This window comes from Phoenix dactylifera, chromosome 11 (assembly GCF_009389715.1).
Source record: "Phoenix dactylifera cultivar Barhee BC4 chromosome 11, palm_55x_up_171113_PBpolish2nd_filt_p, whole genome shotgun sequence".
NCBI classification, from domain to species: Eukaryota; Viridiplantae; Streptophyta; class Magnoliopsida; order Arecales; family Arecaceae; genus Phoenix; species Phoenix dactylifera.
In genome coordinates this window covers 1,005,221-1,020,290 of record NC_052402.1, presented here as the reverse complement: position 1 = coordinate 1,020,290, position 15,070 = coordinate 1,005,221, and the positions used below count along the sequence as shown (strand labels likewise).

Below are 15,070 nucleotides of genomic sequence, written 5' to 3'. Positions count from 1 at the left end.
ATGACGTGCCATGCCTTGCCCGCTTTCCCATCTCATGTGGCGTCGGCATGTCGAGGGTAAAATCAGATTTTAAAAAAGAAACGCACCAATCATCTGTTGTCACGTTGGAGAGATTTTGCGGGGTAAACTACTGGGGCTTCATAGCATGACCCGGATCCGATACCTCAGTCTCTTTGGGCCGGCGTCAAAAACACGTCAAAATTCGCAGAGGATACGTCAATTCCAGGCCGCCCGGACGACACCGTCCCGGTCCCCGTTAAATCAAGAGAATGGGGCAAAGGAAGGAAACGGAAAGAAAGAAACGGCGGCTACCGATCCCCACCTCTCTTTCCGCTTCCCGCGTTAAGTCCTTTTTCCGACCGCCAACGCGCACCTCCCTTTCCGGCTATTTTCTAGAACTCGGATTCCGCAAGAGCCGCATCTATAAATAGAGCACCCCGGATCGCCCACCACCGTAAGAAAAGACCTCCGAGAAAAAGAAAGGAAAACCCGTCGCATTTCTCGCTTTCGCTTTCTTTGCCGGTTCCCGGAAGTTGAAATCCGTCGGAAACTCGACGAGGAGATTGGTTCTTGGTCGGATCTTTGTATGTTAGAGCGTGGAGAGGGGAGGAGGAGTCCCGGTGAAACGGCGATTTTTCTCCACAGATATCGGAGTTCCGGAGGGAGGAGGAGATGGACCAGAAGCATATACTCATGTCGGCCGTGGGGCTGGGGCTCGGCGTCGGGGTGGGACTTGGGCTGGTCTCCGGGCAGACGGTCGGAAAATTGGTGGCGCCGGCGAACTCCTCGGCCGGCGTGACGGCGGAGAACATCGAGAAGGAGCTAATGAGGCAGGTCCTGGACGGGAGGGCCAGCACAGTTACCTTCGATGAGTTCCCTTATTACCTCAGGTGAAATTTTCCTTTTTTTAAAAAAAGTTTTTTTAGTTATTTTTCAGCCGTTCTTGATTCTTTTGCACTTCAAGATTCCGTTATTCTGATGGTACATTAATTGGCGTTAAGATATTAATTGCATCGCGAGGGCCTTCGAAAGGGAAAACGTTCTTGATTCCCCGATTCCTCTATTTAATTCAAGGGTTTTCGATTTAGCTATATTTTAGCCGCTCTTGATTCTTTTCAACCTCAAGATTCCGTTGTTTGATGTTACATTGATTGACGTTAAGATATTAATTGCATCACGAGGGCCTTGGGAAAGGAGGCGTTCTTCATTCTCTGATTCCTTTATTTAATGCCACAGTATTCCATTTTAGCTTTATTTTGAGAAAAAAATGGGATTTTTAGGTTTAATGGGTTTTCTTCTGATCATGTTCACAAATCACAATCTTCTTTTTAAAATACAATCTTTATTTGTATTCTGCCGTTCTTCTCATGATTTTTTTTCTTTTTTCTAATTTATCTTGAATAGGAAACTCTGTTCCTGCGGCTCAAACTTGGGTCGGGTGCTTGTAATTAACATATTTTCTGATTGAGTGAGTACACTCATCCTCCATGTCTTCTTTTAGAAGAGTGGCGCTGGCAATAATTGGAATACTAAATACAAGTCATGCGTTCTCGACCCATATCTGCCTTCACTTTGCATTTATTTATTTATGTTTTTGTCAGAATTAGACTGGAATTTTGTACATATATATGGTCTTCGTAGCCTCTTTACTGTAAGGTGGATCGATGAATATGGTGTGGATCATGCTGGGGGTCTGACAGTAGTATGACAGCTGATAGTAAATTTAATAATGGATAACAGATGGATCTTAAAGGTGATTAGTGAATCATAGTAAAATGGTAGCTTTGTGGCTTTGATGATAAGGATCATTCTTGCTTTTGAATAGGATGCCCGTGATCCATGGAAATTGCACATTTTATAATCTGATTCAAGCTTTCTTTATTTGTTTTCAAAAATATTTTTTTTTTTGTTCTTTTCATATGGACTTTGTTTTTATTGCTATAGTATTGCTAATTTGATAGAAGTGGTTTTGATGGAAATTTATTTGAAGATGACTCATATTACCTAACCTATTGGATTTTTATATAGTCTTCAAAGTGGAGTTTTTGTGTAATGTCACTTCTCTCTCATTTTCCCAACCCTTCTGCTTTTCTCTTCCCTGTCTTTTATCTTTTGCTACACTTTCTTCCGCCTCTTTTCTTCTTACATTTTGTTATAAGATAAACAGTGCAGACCAATTTTCCTTGTCTTACTATAGTTTTGTCATTTTGAATTGGTCTAAGTTAGTTAATTTAGCTATATCTTTTTTCCCTTTTACTGACAGAAATCATACAAGGCAAGTTGCCACTTGGCAAATGATATCGTTTATTTATGCCAATAAAATAAGTAATTTGGATAGAGTGAGACTGTGAGAGGCAGCCTCCTCTAGCGGCAATTGAATTTGGAATCTAAGAACACTTTTTGTACACATAGTAGTTAAAACTTTCAAACAACTGATGCACTAATAACTAATATCTATTGCCCCATAAGCTCCTGGTTAGTACTTTTTCTGTTGCCAATCCACATATGACAGCACAAATTGGTTATACTGAATACTTGGCATGAGAGAAATTGGTGAATTTTGACCAAGTTTTCTTTTCGAGAAAAAGGAAAGAAAACAACAAAAAAAATTGAGAAAAAAGTGACCTATTTCGAGCATTGTGAAAGCTGCCTTAAAGCTTATTTACTGAAAAAGCTACTGGCTAGAAATAGGCCTTAAACCTATTTCTAGCCAGTAGCAACTCAAGAACACGTTTAAACTAGATGAACGTGTGAGCGGAAAAAGCTATGTCAAAAGCAAAGGCACACGTTCATCTAGTTTAAACGTGTTCTTGAGTTGCTACTGGCTAACCCTAATGACAGTGATTCTCTTTTCTTGACTGGCTTGGTTAACTAAGTATTGGTCACGATATGCCCCATTAGCTGACATATGAGCTCATATTAAATGCACTCAATGATGTCACTAGACAACCCTTTTTTTACCTTCACTTTAATGCTTATCTGTTGGGGGGGGGGGGGGGGAGTCATTAACCAGGTCCTGTGGTCGGTCTCATTTCTTATATTATTTATGTCAGATCTCACAATTTAACTTCATTATATGGAAAGATAAATGGCTAAATGCGTCAATTATACAATCACATGCATGATGATCCGTTTATTATTTTTTTCACTCTTATATAATTGGAACAGGTGATTGCTTAAGAATCATACCCAAAAAAAAAAAGGAATTGATGTAACTGAGTATTGAAAATTGAAGGAACCCTTGATGACATGAAAGATTAAATCTCAGAGTCATGTGGCATGGCTAGAAAACAGGAGTAGACATGAGATGACTTGGATGAAAGTTGAAACTTCACTTGATTCAGAATCAGGATAATGAAAGAATGAATAAGAATTTAAAATGTTGACCTGAAAAGATGAGATGAGTCTAAGGTCTAGAAATTAACCCATAAAGATGGGCTGAAGCTTGCTGATATGATATACTCGTATTCAATATTCTTTCCCTCAAATATCAATTCTTAGTTAACTACTGATTTTTTAGTTGAATAGAATCTTCTATATTTCCTCTAGGGTACAAAAAAAATTCATTTGAGTTTTTGCTTCTCTCTCTCTCTCACGCACTCACTCTTACTCTCACACTTGCCTGCTTTTTTTTTTTAACCCAGTATGGGACAAGTTTTTTTTGTAACATCGATGTAGAAATTGGAACTTGTAATATTTCACAGTTATACTATTAATTATTTAAGATTAGATTATGTGATGCAGCTTTCTCTTATTCTTTATTTGCTTTTTGATCCTAAAAGTACTTGAATCAACTAGCATTAGGTGATGATTTGTGTGACAGAATTTCACCAATGCCTTTTCTTAAAAAAAAAATTTTAAACCCAAGAATTAATGGATTTTCGGTCATTTGATATATCTAATCTCACCTGATTTAGATTGTGAGCCTTAACTTTCTGGTCATATGACATTACTTTTGATTATGTCTTCCATCTGCCAGAGGTTTTAATGATATTGTATATATATAGTGTAATGCTTCTGTTTTGTTTATTCTGATGGCTTAGCCTTCATGATGTTGATGTCAGTGAACAGACCCGAGCTATACTAACAAGTGCAGCCTATGTTCACCTGAAGCAAGTGGACTTGTCAAAGTACACCCGAAACCTTTCTCCCGCAAGTCGAGCCATTTTGCTCTCAGGCCCTGCAGGTACTTTATATGCAATATATTCATATTTGGTTAGATTTGAAGTATTTGAAATATATTTATAGGCTTGGACTAATTCAAGAGATCTTTGTTTGAAGAGCTTTACCAACAAATGCTTGCCAAGGCACTAGCCCATTACTTTGAGGCCAAATTGTTGTTGCTAGATGTGACTGACTTCTCACTCAAGGTCAGTGGATACAGTCATAGTTTTCTTTGTTTCTACATATTTATGATTTTGATTTATCATTGGGCAATTGGTTACAGATTCAGAGCAAATATGGCAGTTCCAATAAAGATTCTGTAAGAATTCTAAACTTACACAGACAATGTATAGTCTTTTTTTTTTGATGAATAGGGCACAGACAACTTATAGTCAAGTAGATTTACTTTATTATCTGGAGTAAAATTTAGGAACTAAAAAATATTTTATCACTCTACGATTATTTAATTTCTTTTTTACCCCCTTTCTTTATAAAGACATGAAGACATGTGCTGATATTGTTCTTATATGTTATCTTCATGCAAGTAGTGCATATGCACACATACATACATATACATACATATACATTTTCTAGTCATTGGTACAGTTCTACAATTATAATGAAATTTTACTCTGCTGTAGAATCATTCATTTTTACATGTAGAATCAAGCTTTTCTTGGAGAGGTTACTTAAATCTCATTATGATATATCCTCACAAGGTGCATTTATTTTTCTGCAGTTTTTTAGAAGATCTGTATCTGAGGCAACTTTGGAGAGAATTTCTAGTTTACTTGGATCTGTTTCAATCCTTCTGCAGAGGGAGGAACCTAAAGGTATTAATGTAGGAATATTTACTTCATGCTCCAAAGACCCTATATACATGAGTTTGTGTTGTTTTTATATTGTTGAGTGAATGCTTTTTGTTCTTCTTCTTTCTCATGATATGATACATCTTCTTCAGGCTGATAATTCTTCTGTCATTATATATTTACTTGAATGAATGCATGGATAGCTCGATTGCATCATAAATATATGATTCAAGAAAAGCTCCAATGCTAGCCATATCTGTGTACTCTAAACTTTTGGCCAAAGAACCCAAGGAGGAAGACAAATTAGTTTTTTTTTTTGCTATTTCTTGGTCTGATTATAGAGATACTGAGATCAGATGGATTTATTTATCTTGTATTCAAGAAATATCGGAGATAATAGTTTACACTTTACACCATTTCTTGTGGGCCAATGAGTTTAAAAGATTGCAGACCAACAGATAAGCCAGTGGGCTCGGTACAAACCTAGTGAAGGGAAAACTGCTAATATGCGAAGTGCCTTTGCAGGGGGTGTGACTTTGTTGGTAAAAGTTGCTCATGAAGCATGTCAAGTGCATAAGCATAGATTTATCTGAAAGATATGTCTGTAAAAATATTAACATATCTTAGAGTCTTAGATGACTGACTAGTTGTTATGGGAATTGTTGCTGCCAAAACCCGATTTGGTGCTCGGAAGGCTACTGATGGATCTGCTCTCCGGAAAGAGGAGCCATGCTTGCTATCCTACAGATAGGGAGAGAAATAGAACTCGAAGGCCGTTGGAGCTAATCCAGAAGGGGCCCCCGGAGGGCTTAAGTCAGACTGGGCTCTAGAGAAAAGCAAGGGGAAAGGAGGAGACCAGAAAAGTGGAAAGAGAGTAGAATGTATGTATTGTTTTTTTGTGTGATGCGTATGCGGTATCTTTGGGCCTCCTTTTATAGATGAAGAGGCCATTTTCTACTGGAGTTGGGCTCTAGAGTCCATAGCTGGGTGGAGAGCTATTTGAACTTTCCTTATCTAGATCAGCTCATGAATCCAAGTTTGGCTGAAACTAGTCCCTATCTGTGCCACCTATCATCTCCCGATTGGCTGATCTTATTTTGGGCCACATCAGGAATAATATTTGTGCCAAGTGGAGAAGTAAATTAATATTTTTTTGTTATTTCGTTTCTCTACCTCTATAAATTGTTTATATTTTATTTCATTTAAGATCCTTAGGGTTGAGTAATTATGTGGGTGTGATAAATAGTCTGGTAGTTTGCACTTCCGTGTGTTGGTGAACTGAAATAATGTTGTAAAGGATTTGGAGATGGAAAGGGCGAATTGGTAGCTTGGTCATTAGAAAGCTTAGTGGGATCCATGATGGTGCTTTTTGGTAAACATATAAGTGAAATTGTAGGATTTAGTTAATAGGTAAGAGATAGAAGAAAGGAAAGAAGATGCTACACTGAATATTCAAATCATGCATCATATGTTACAAACTCAAGATACGCAGAGAAATTGATTAAACTAACTCCTCTCCCATCCCGTGTATCACAGAATTCTGTAAGCAGGTGCACAGATGCCTATTATGCTTCATTTTGTAATTGATCCTTCCTCTTTATAAATAATGTCTCTATTGCCAACTCTTTCTTTAATGAAATAACTACCATCTTTTATGTGTTTGGCCATATCATGCTGAACCAATTTATGAGCTACACTGGTTGTAGATTCATTACAACTTTTTTGGACCCCATGCTTGATACCTAGCTTGCAAAGCAGAATCTTTAAACATATAACTAACATGCACTATCAGGGAGTCGTCTAGAAAGAGGCACAAACATTATTGTGCACATAAACAAAACGGTTGCATAAACAGCTCTATATTAGTTTTGCCCATGAGACATTTATTTATCAGATCCCTTTTTCCTTTTGCATCATCATCATCCTCATCATCATTGATGTAATGTGAGAATTTAGACCTTTTATGGTTTCTGCACATTTCATCGAAAGAAAAGAAAATCTAAAGTATCTAATATTCAGACATTTTAGGGATTTATCTCTATTTTTTACACATTTCTTTTATTTTCTCCCATAAATATTCACAAAAAACTTTCTAACAGATTTTATCTAGGAAATTAAGTATTTGCCTAGATCATCAGAGATATTTAAGTTCTTATGTGTTTCTGTCACTTATCACACCAGTGGTCAGTTGAACTAATCACCTTTATTTCATTTGTCATCATATCTAGCTGAAGGATTTATTGTGATTTATAATTTGTTTCATCCATAATGTATTTATTTTTCATATATTTTCTTGTCAGATTATGATTTTCTCTCAATGTTTTGCCTTCTTTTTGTTAATTCTAACTCGTAGGAGTTATTGCAGGATCATTGCGTAGGCAAAGCAGCAGTTTAGAGTTAAGGCCAAGGTATAAAGTTTGATACTTGCTGAATTATTGGTAACATCCAACATGGATAATTCTTTTACCATTTTTTACTTATATGTTCCCTTTTTTCAGGGCATCAGATAGCAATAGCAGCATGCCTGGGCTTCGTAAAAATGCATCAGTCTCAGCTGATATGAATGGCCTTACATCACAATGTGCTCCTGTAAATCCAGGTTACTGCACTTAGTATTTGTAGGACCATCAAAATATATTATGTTTCTGACTGTTAGAATGAATGCACAACCAATTTACATACTAGAGACAATATTATTTTTAGGTTTTCTGATCATATCAGAAAACTTTTAAATTGTCAACATTGCCTCCAAATCTTTGAAATTTGGATCAATTTGTGAATTACTCATTGCTAATGATCACTTATAATTTATTTTAACAACTCATCAGCATGGGATAAGTATATCTGTCTATATAAAAGTGCGGACAAGATTAACTATGTTTCTCATTGTTTGATCATCATTTTTGTTTGTGAAATTACTTCTTCAGATGTCTTGTTTTTCTTTCTTAGCTGCAGATTCGAAGACAGACATTTCCTGCAATAGAACAAAGTTTTCCTTTATAAAAAAATGATGCCTGGTTGCCAACCAACCCTGGTCTTTTCAACCCTATATTCTTCACCGTTTGTTATGCATCTTCAGAAAAAAATGAATAAAAGATAAATTAGTTGGTCTATTTAACAGTTAAGGGTGTCCATATTTTTTTTTGAGAAGGGACAACTTATCTTCAAAGTAAACCTGAAAAAAGTTATTGCAATTTGCAACTTTTGACAAGACTTTTTAGCTTCGCTCCCTGAGATTACTTTTGATTTATGATATTAGAATGTTTTCTTTGGGGCATCCTGAAGAATTGGATTCACCTGCATGTTACTCTTTTAGTTTACAGGGAAAATTGGAGAAAATGAATATTATAATTGGTTTTCTTATTTTTGATACTCCTCTTCTTTGCAATGTCATAGTTTCTTCTATCAGTAGGGCTAGCATGTGCCTCCCTCATTTCTTGGGGCCTCAAACTGCCACATAAGATCCATATTATAGCTTATACATGATTTGTCTGTCCTTTTTTCAGTGCACCTTCCTAATTTTCATCAGCTTCAACAGCCTTTAGCCTTGGACATGAAAGCATGTGCTTTTCAGTTTTCACCTTGCCTTCATGAATCACTTATTGACCACACCACCAATATCATCAGATAGTAAATTCTGATCTTGAAAGAAACATGGCACTGCTTTTTGATGGAGTGATTGGGTCATTCTCCCGCAGGATTGTAGGAATATGAGTGATTGTAGGAATATGAGTGTTGCATAAATTACAAAACGTAATCACGACAACTAACACGATATGGAAGGTATTCTTCAATGTTCGTAGGCCTAGCTGATCTTCTCCCCTCTTGGATTCTTGACTCTGTCTAATCATTCAAGTTAACACATGCATGTTGCCAATAACTTGTGCAAGTAGTTTAAGGATATCATCATGCTGCCACATAAGTTGTTGCTTCACTTGGCTATTGTCAACCAACTCAACCTTCTTATATCAAATTGATGCAGGATAGCACGGAGAAAATATCTCTTTGGTTTGATGGATGATTATGTATTGCAATAAAAATTATGTAACAGCTGCTGAGATTCACAACTTGATTTGTTTTCAGGTTTTAGTTGACGCATGAGGATGGTTTTCTTATGGACATTTTAGTGTGGATATCTTGGAGAACTGCGGGGGATCCATGGTTTGGATGAAGTGTTGATGAGGATCTTTGATCAATCAAGCCAATTTAGTTTAAACATGAATTATGGAGGTGGACAAAGGGCAAGCTAAATATAAGAATATGTAATGATGATATCAAGGAGTTGGGAATTAAGCTTTAGGTGATGATTTTAATAGTCTAATTTAAGGAAACGGGGGGCTTGAAGTATCAAATTAGTTAGAAAAGGATAACTTTACTAGTAACCACCAATAAGTATATGGGGGAATCCTCATCTAAATATTGATAAATCATCACTTCAATGAATAAAGTCATCACCATGGAAGTCTCTCAAGTTTTATTTCAAATTAAGTCAATGGCACATGGGGAAGGTAACCTTCTTATATTTATTTACTGGGTTCCTTGTGGATCTAGGACATATAAAGAAAAAAGAAATTCTACCAAGGGGGCAAGTAACTGGTCCTGTTAACACTCACAAGGGAGTTGACTAGTTAGCCCCTTAAGCGCCTTGTTAACACAAGAAATAAAGGCTCGAGCAGCCCTATCCAAAAGAGATTTACTAAGCAATCTTAGAAGAAATGGCCATATGGATTAACCTTAAAATTATATGTATTTAAATAAAAAAAAACCTAAAGCAATCTTAGACATGTGATGCTAGTCAAATGATATAGAAACCAAGATAGGCCAATAGGATTTTCTAAAGTAACATACTGTTCTTTTAGCAATTGACTTTGAGTTGTGGCTGTTACTGCTGGGAAGATGCAAGATATGATGACCTCTGAAAGGTAAACATGATTTTCTTTTTTGGGTGGTGGTGGGGGTTGGGGGTGGGGGGGAGGGGAGGGTTGATCTTCTTCTGAGTTCATTATCTTCGATTTTGGTATTGGCCCACAGCCCCAGCTTACAATTTTGTGTTGAGGAGGAGATGGACACTATAATATGTCACCGTCATCAAATTGTTGAACAAGTATTATTTGGAAAGAACATTAATTAATACTCAAGAGATGGTTGTTATGGCTATAAATGACACACTACCTGCGTAATCTTTTATTTGTAACTGTTTCGTTGGCCATGTGTTTGGAATGCATGATATTTAGAATTCATTTGAAAATTGTATCTTTTGATCAGTTTCTTATGGATTGACTAATTTCTCAGCTCCTCTCAAACGCACCAGCAGCTGGTCTTTTGGTGACAAGGTTCTTCTACAATCACTTTACAAGGTATTTCTTTTACTCTATCCTGTTACTTTCTATGGTATTATCTTTCCTTATTCTGAAAACATTTTGTGGCATGACTATTTTGATTGCTCCATTTTTTTAATCTTCGGGGTTTTGTTAATTTTGATATTGCCTAGCTCTTGGAAGGATTCTGATCTTGAGATCACTGTGCAGGTCTTAGCTTCAGTGTCAAAAAGTAATCCCATTGTCCTATATGTAAGGGATGTTGAGAATCTTGTGTACAGATCACAAAGAATATATTCTTTATTTCAGAAAATGCTGAAAAACCTTTCAGGACCAGTGTTGATACTTGGTTCAAGATTGTTGGAATCTGATAGTGATTATAGAGATGTGGATGGAAGGGTCAATAGCCTGTTCCCTTACAATATAGAGATTAAGCCTCCAGAAGATGAGACTCATTTGGTTAGCTGGAAATCTCAGCTAGAGGAAGACATGAAAATGATACAAATTCAGGATAATAGAAACCACATTACAGAGGTGCTTGCGGCAAATGATCTTGCGTGCGATGATTTGGGCTGTATCTGCCTGGCAGATACAATGGTTCTCAGTAATTACATAGAGGAAATTGTCGTGTCAGCTGTTTCTTACCATTTGATGAATAACAAGGAGCCTGAATACAGAAATGGAAAGCTTGTCATTTCTTCGAAGAGGTCAGTTGGTATATAGTGAATTTCTAATTTGTTTTCTATTGGCCTTTCCCCCCTCTTTTTCTCTTATTGCATGTTCATATAACAGTTTGTCCCATGGATTAAGTATATTCCAAGAAAGTAGGCTTTCTGGTGAGGACACTATAAAGCTGGAGGCAAATGTTGAGTCAGGGAAGGTATGCATGGTCTTTATGATCGGCTTGTAAAATGTGAACAGTATAGTGCTCTGCTTAGCTGAAAGATGATATTATACTTATATCGTGCTTGTTTGTTAGGAAGCTGTAAATGAAGATGGTGCAGCTGCAGCTGTGGAAAAAGCTGAGAAAATGGCACCAGGGGTGAAAGATTCTGAGGGTTCATCTCTACCACCAAAAGCACCTGTAAGTTTTCTTCTTTCTTGCTTTCTTTTGTGATAGTCTGATGTATACAAGATTAAACGTTTTTCTGTTATGCATGTAAGAATAATTTATGGACTACCTTTTATATTAGGCAGAATTCTGTTAAATATTAGTTTATTTTCAATTTCATATATAATGTAACAGGGCAGCTTGGATTCAACAGACTAGAGTATCCCCCCGCTGTCCATCTATTCCTTAACACTTGAGAAAAGAATCTAGATAAAGAAGTCAAAGGATTTAAGGTTAAGAAGATGAGTTCCATCTTTCACATATTCTCAGGAAGAAACGAAATTTGAATGCAATGCTTTATTCATTCTTTCTGCATAAATATGTGAATTTTGGAGTTGTTGTTTTGCTAATTGTAATCAATGGTATGAAAGACTGAGAGTGAACCTTTTGTGCTGTCCTATTTTTGATTGAGGTCCTCAAAGGTAACCCCCATGTCCCCTTCATTTAGAAAATGGTTGTTAGATTCTGCCAAACTTAATTAACTCCATTTTTTTTTGTTTTTTCTCTTAGCAGGAAGTTTCTCCAGACAATGAATTTGAAAAGCGGATCAGACCAGAGGTCATCCCAGCGAATGAAATTGGGGTGACGTTTAATGACATAGGTGCCCTTGATGAAATCAAAGAATCTCTTCAGGAACTAGTGATGCTTCCCCTTCGACGTCCTGACCTCTTTAATGGAGGCCTTCTGAAGCCTTGCAGAGGAATACTGCTGTTTGGGCCACCTGGAACTGGGAAGACAATGCTAGCCAAGGCCATAGCAAATGAAGCTGGAGCAAGTTTCATCAATGTTTCAATGTCCACTATCACGTCGAAGTGGTTCGGGGAAGATGAAAAGAATGTCAGAGCTTTGTTTACACTGGCTGCTAAGGTTGCCCCTGCAATCATTTTCGTGGACGAGGTTGATAGCATGCTTGGGCAGCGAACTAGGGTGGGAGAACATGAGGCAATGCGGAAGATCAAGAACGAGTTCATGACCCACTGGGATGGGCTCTTAACAAAGTCTGGGGAGAGAATCCTTGTTCTAGCAGCGACAAACAGACCATTTGATCTCGATGAAGCAATTATTAGGAGGTTTGAGCGCAGGTTTGTTTGGTTGTATATCTTATGAGAATAATGTTTGGTTTTATATTTGCATCATGCCTTGCACAAGAGCTTGATATAGTTGCTTAGTTATGAAAACATGCCTTTTTCCCAACTCTGATTTCCTTATCGGACAGAATCATGGTTGGACTACCATCAGTGGAGAGCAGGGAGTTAATTGTAAGGAAACTTTTGTCAAAAGAAAAGGTTGAAGAAGGACTTGACTACAAGGAGCTTGCGACCATGACAGAAGGATACAGTGGTAGCGATCTTAAGGTTTGTATGTTTCTTGTGGCATTTAGCATCACGGAGTGCTTAGTGATTAACTTGAGGCAATTGTTGAGCAGAACCTATGTGTGACGGCAGCATACCGCCCTGTTAGAGAGCTAATTCAGAGAGAGAGGCTTAAGGAACTGGTAAGACTTAACAGCTTCTGTATTAATATTTTCTAGAATCCAGTGTGTCAATTTTGAAATATTGCCGACCAAGCAAATTTGCCAGATAATTCTGTTCGAATAAGATTTTTTTTTTTTTTTTCTTTCTGTGTGGATGTTTCCCTCCTGTTCTTTGAAAAAATTGTGGCTTGCTAGTTTGAGGTTCTCCAGATAAGCACATCACATATGTCTATCTGCCCACTTTTTCTAGAATGCCATTGAGGATGAAATTTCGTTTCACTTTAAACTCAATCCTGTTCTCAAAAATATTTCAGGCTCCAGGCTACATCCAACCTATTTGCTTGTTCTGTTTTCCTCCTTTTGAGAACCAAGGAGGAAAAAAAAATATCATTTTTAAGCATAGTTCATTTATCAAGGTGTTTACTAAACTTTATTCTAAAGTTTGCTCTTGATCCATTAAGAGGATTTTTTATATTAATTTTTAAAAGCCTAATTCTACTAAAAATCTTCATTTCTTTAAATATTTACTAAATTTTATACTGAAGTCCCATAGGCCACTTCTCTGATACTGATTCCTGTTTATGACATGTGAGGCCCAGATGAATTGCTGTGAACTCATGTATTATGGTTATTCGTTCGTCTCAGGAGAAGCAGAAAGCTGAGGAAGTAGAGAGTTCAGCAGAGCGTTCAGAAAATAGGGAAGAGGATGGCGAGCAAGCAATTACCCTCAGACCATTAAACATGGAAGACTTGAGGCAGGCAAAGAATCAGGTGAGTTTATTTTTTCTAGTGGCTCCATGTGCAAAAGTCATGTCCACAATCCACATTGACATGAACATATAGATACATATATGTACATGCACACACTGATACACACATATATGTGCATGCATGCATGCATGCGCATACACATATCTGGGCATGCACATGCTCTCTCTGCATGTGCGTATGCCCTCTGCCCTCATTGGTTGTGGCCTGACAACATTCTGGACAAGCTTTTGCGGAGTTTTGGTCATGAGTTGGAGTTCCATAAGCTGGACCAGTGTCTTTCAATGCCCATGCTGCAACAAAACCTGCATTCTGATGAGGAATGCTAACTGATTGAGACGCTTGCCCTCACTCCAAATATACACTGTTTGAATCTGGATATGCTACAATGCATGACCGGACTCCTAGATTTATGGAATAACTTTGAGGTTAAACATTATAACTTTGCATTCTCATACTTTCCTGACAGATTAAAGAGCCGTTCATGACCATTTTAGTGTGCAAATCTGTCCCATCTGTGATCCATATCTCTCTTTCTTTGTATCAACTATGCTATTCTGCACTCTCTATCTTTTCACCTTGTCTGATGATATTTCTATATGCATATATATATTCAAATAAGACAATATATTTTCTCATTGATTAATTAAGAAGAGAGTCAGGTATTACTTTAATGGCCAGTAAACATGCCTATGTATTTGCCAAATTTTCTAATGCAGGTTGCTGCTAGTTTTGCCGCTGAGGGTTCTGTGATGAGTGAACTAAAGCAATGGAATGATTTACATGGGGAAGGTGGCTCGAGAAAGAAGCAACAGTTATCTTACTTCCTATAAAGCATACATGTATATACAAACCAGTGGAAACAAGATTCGCCCCTAAATATCACCAATCGATGATGTTCAAAGGGACCATGAAGTTGCTGGTTGGCTTCCAGGATTGGCGAGCATTTCAGTAGTGGTGGGGCTTGCAGATAGAAAACTGGTATAATGTTGCATGGCTATATGTCAGAGGTAATTTATACCCATTTAGGATGTACTATTTTTCCAAAATGATATATTATCTGGTATGCGCGTATATAGTTGTTATTTGTTGTATTGTTTTGTTGCTTCAATTGAGACCATGCACCACGAACTCTCAAATTATATAGCGCGGCTCTTTCGTTAATTCAATAAGTCGGGGGAAGCTATCGCTTCCTCTGTTACACATAATGCGCGGCTGATCTTCCGAAGCTTTTCGCAGAAGCGTATTAAGCATTGGAGAAATATCCACCTTGCAGCCAAATTTAAAAGTATCGTACCAAAAAATACCAAATAAAAAAGAGTAGAAAGGCCAACTAATAACTTGATTAAGAGAGGTGAGAGACGGGGGCGAAACCAAGACGATATTTTGGACACAAGAAACGGTGCACCGTAGAATCCCATTACCA

At 37.3% G+C, this 15,070-nt stretch overlaps 1 protein-coding gene across 3 annotated transcripts; it reads left to right on the top strand.

Annotated features, from left to right (window-relative positions):
- Nucleotides 1–407: 407 nt before the first annotated feature.
- LOC103709011 (protein SAP1-like) lies at nucleotides 408–14,738 on the top strand. 3 transcript variants are annotated; one of them, XM_008794164.3, is made up of 16 exons: nucleotides 408–890; nucleotides 4,065–4,186; nucleotides 4,282–4,370; nucleotides 4,448–4,483; nucleotides 4,904–4,997; nucleotides 7,339–7,381; nucleotides 7,472–7,572; nucleotides 10,266–10,330; nucleotides 10,502–10,998; nucleotides 11,084–11,171; nucleotides 11,271–11,375; nucleotides 11,913–12,484; nucleotides 12,619–12,757; nucleotides 12,829–12,897; nucleotides 13,522–13,647; nucleotides 14,364–14,738. In XM_008794164.3, the coding sequence occupies exons 1-16, from the start codon at nucleotides 673–675 to the stop codon at nucleotides 14,475–14,477; spliced, it is 2,478 nt and encodes an 825-aa protein (XP_008792386.1). In that variant the 5' UTR covers nucleotides 408–672; the 3' UTR covers nucleotides 14,478–14,738. The 3 variants fall into 3 exon arrangements, with proteins under 3 accessions (XP_008792386.1, XP_008792387.1, XP_038987105.1); XM_008794165.3 differs by having other exon boundaries at nucleotides 412–890; nucleotides 11,916–12,484; XM_039131177.1 differs by lacking the exon at nucleotides 408–890 and adding an exon at nucleotides 1,014–1,468.
- The last annotated feature ends 332 nt before the right edge of the window (nucleotides 14,739–15,070 follow it).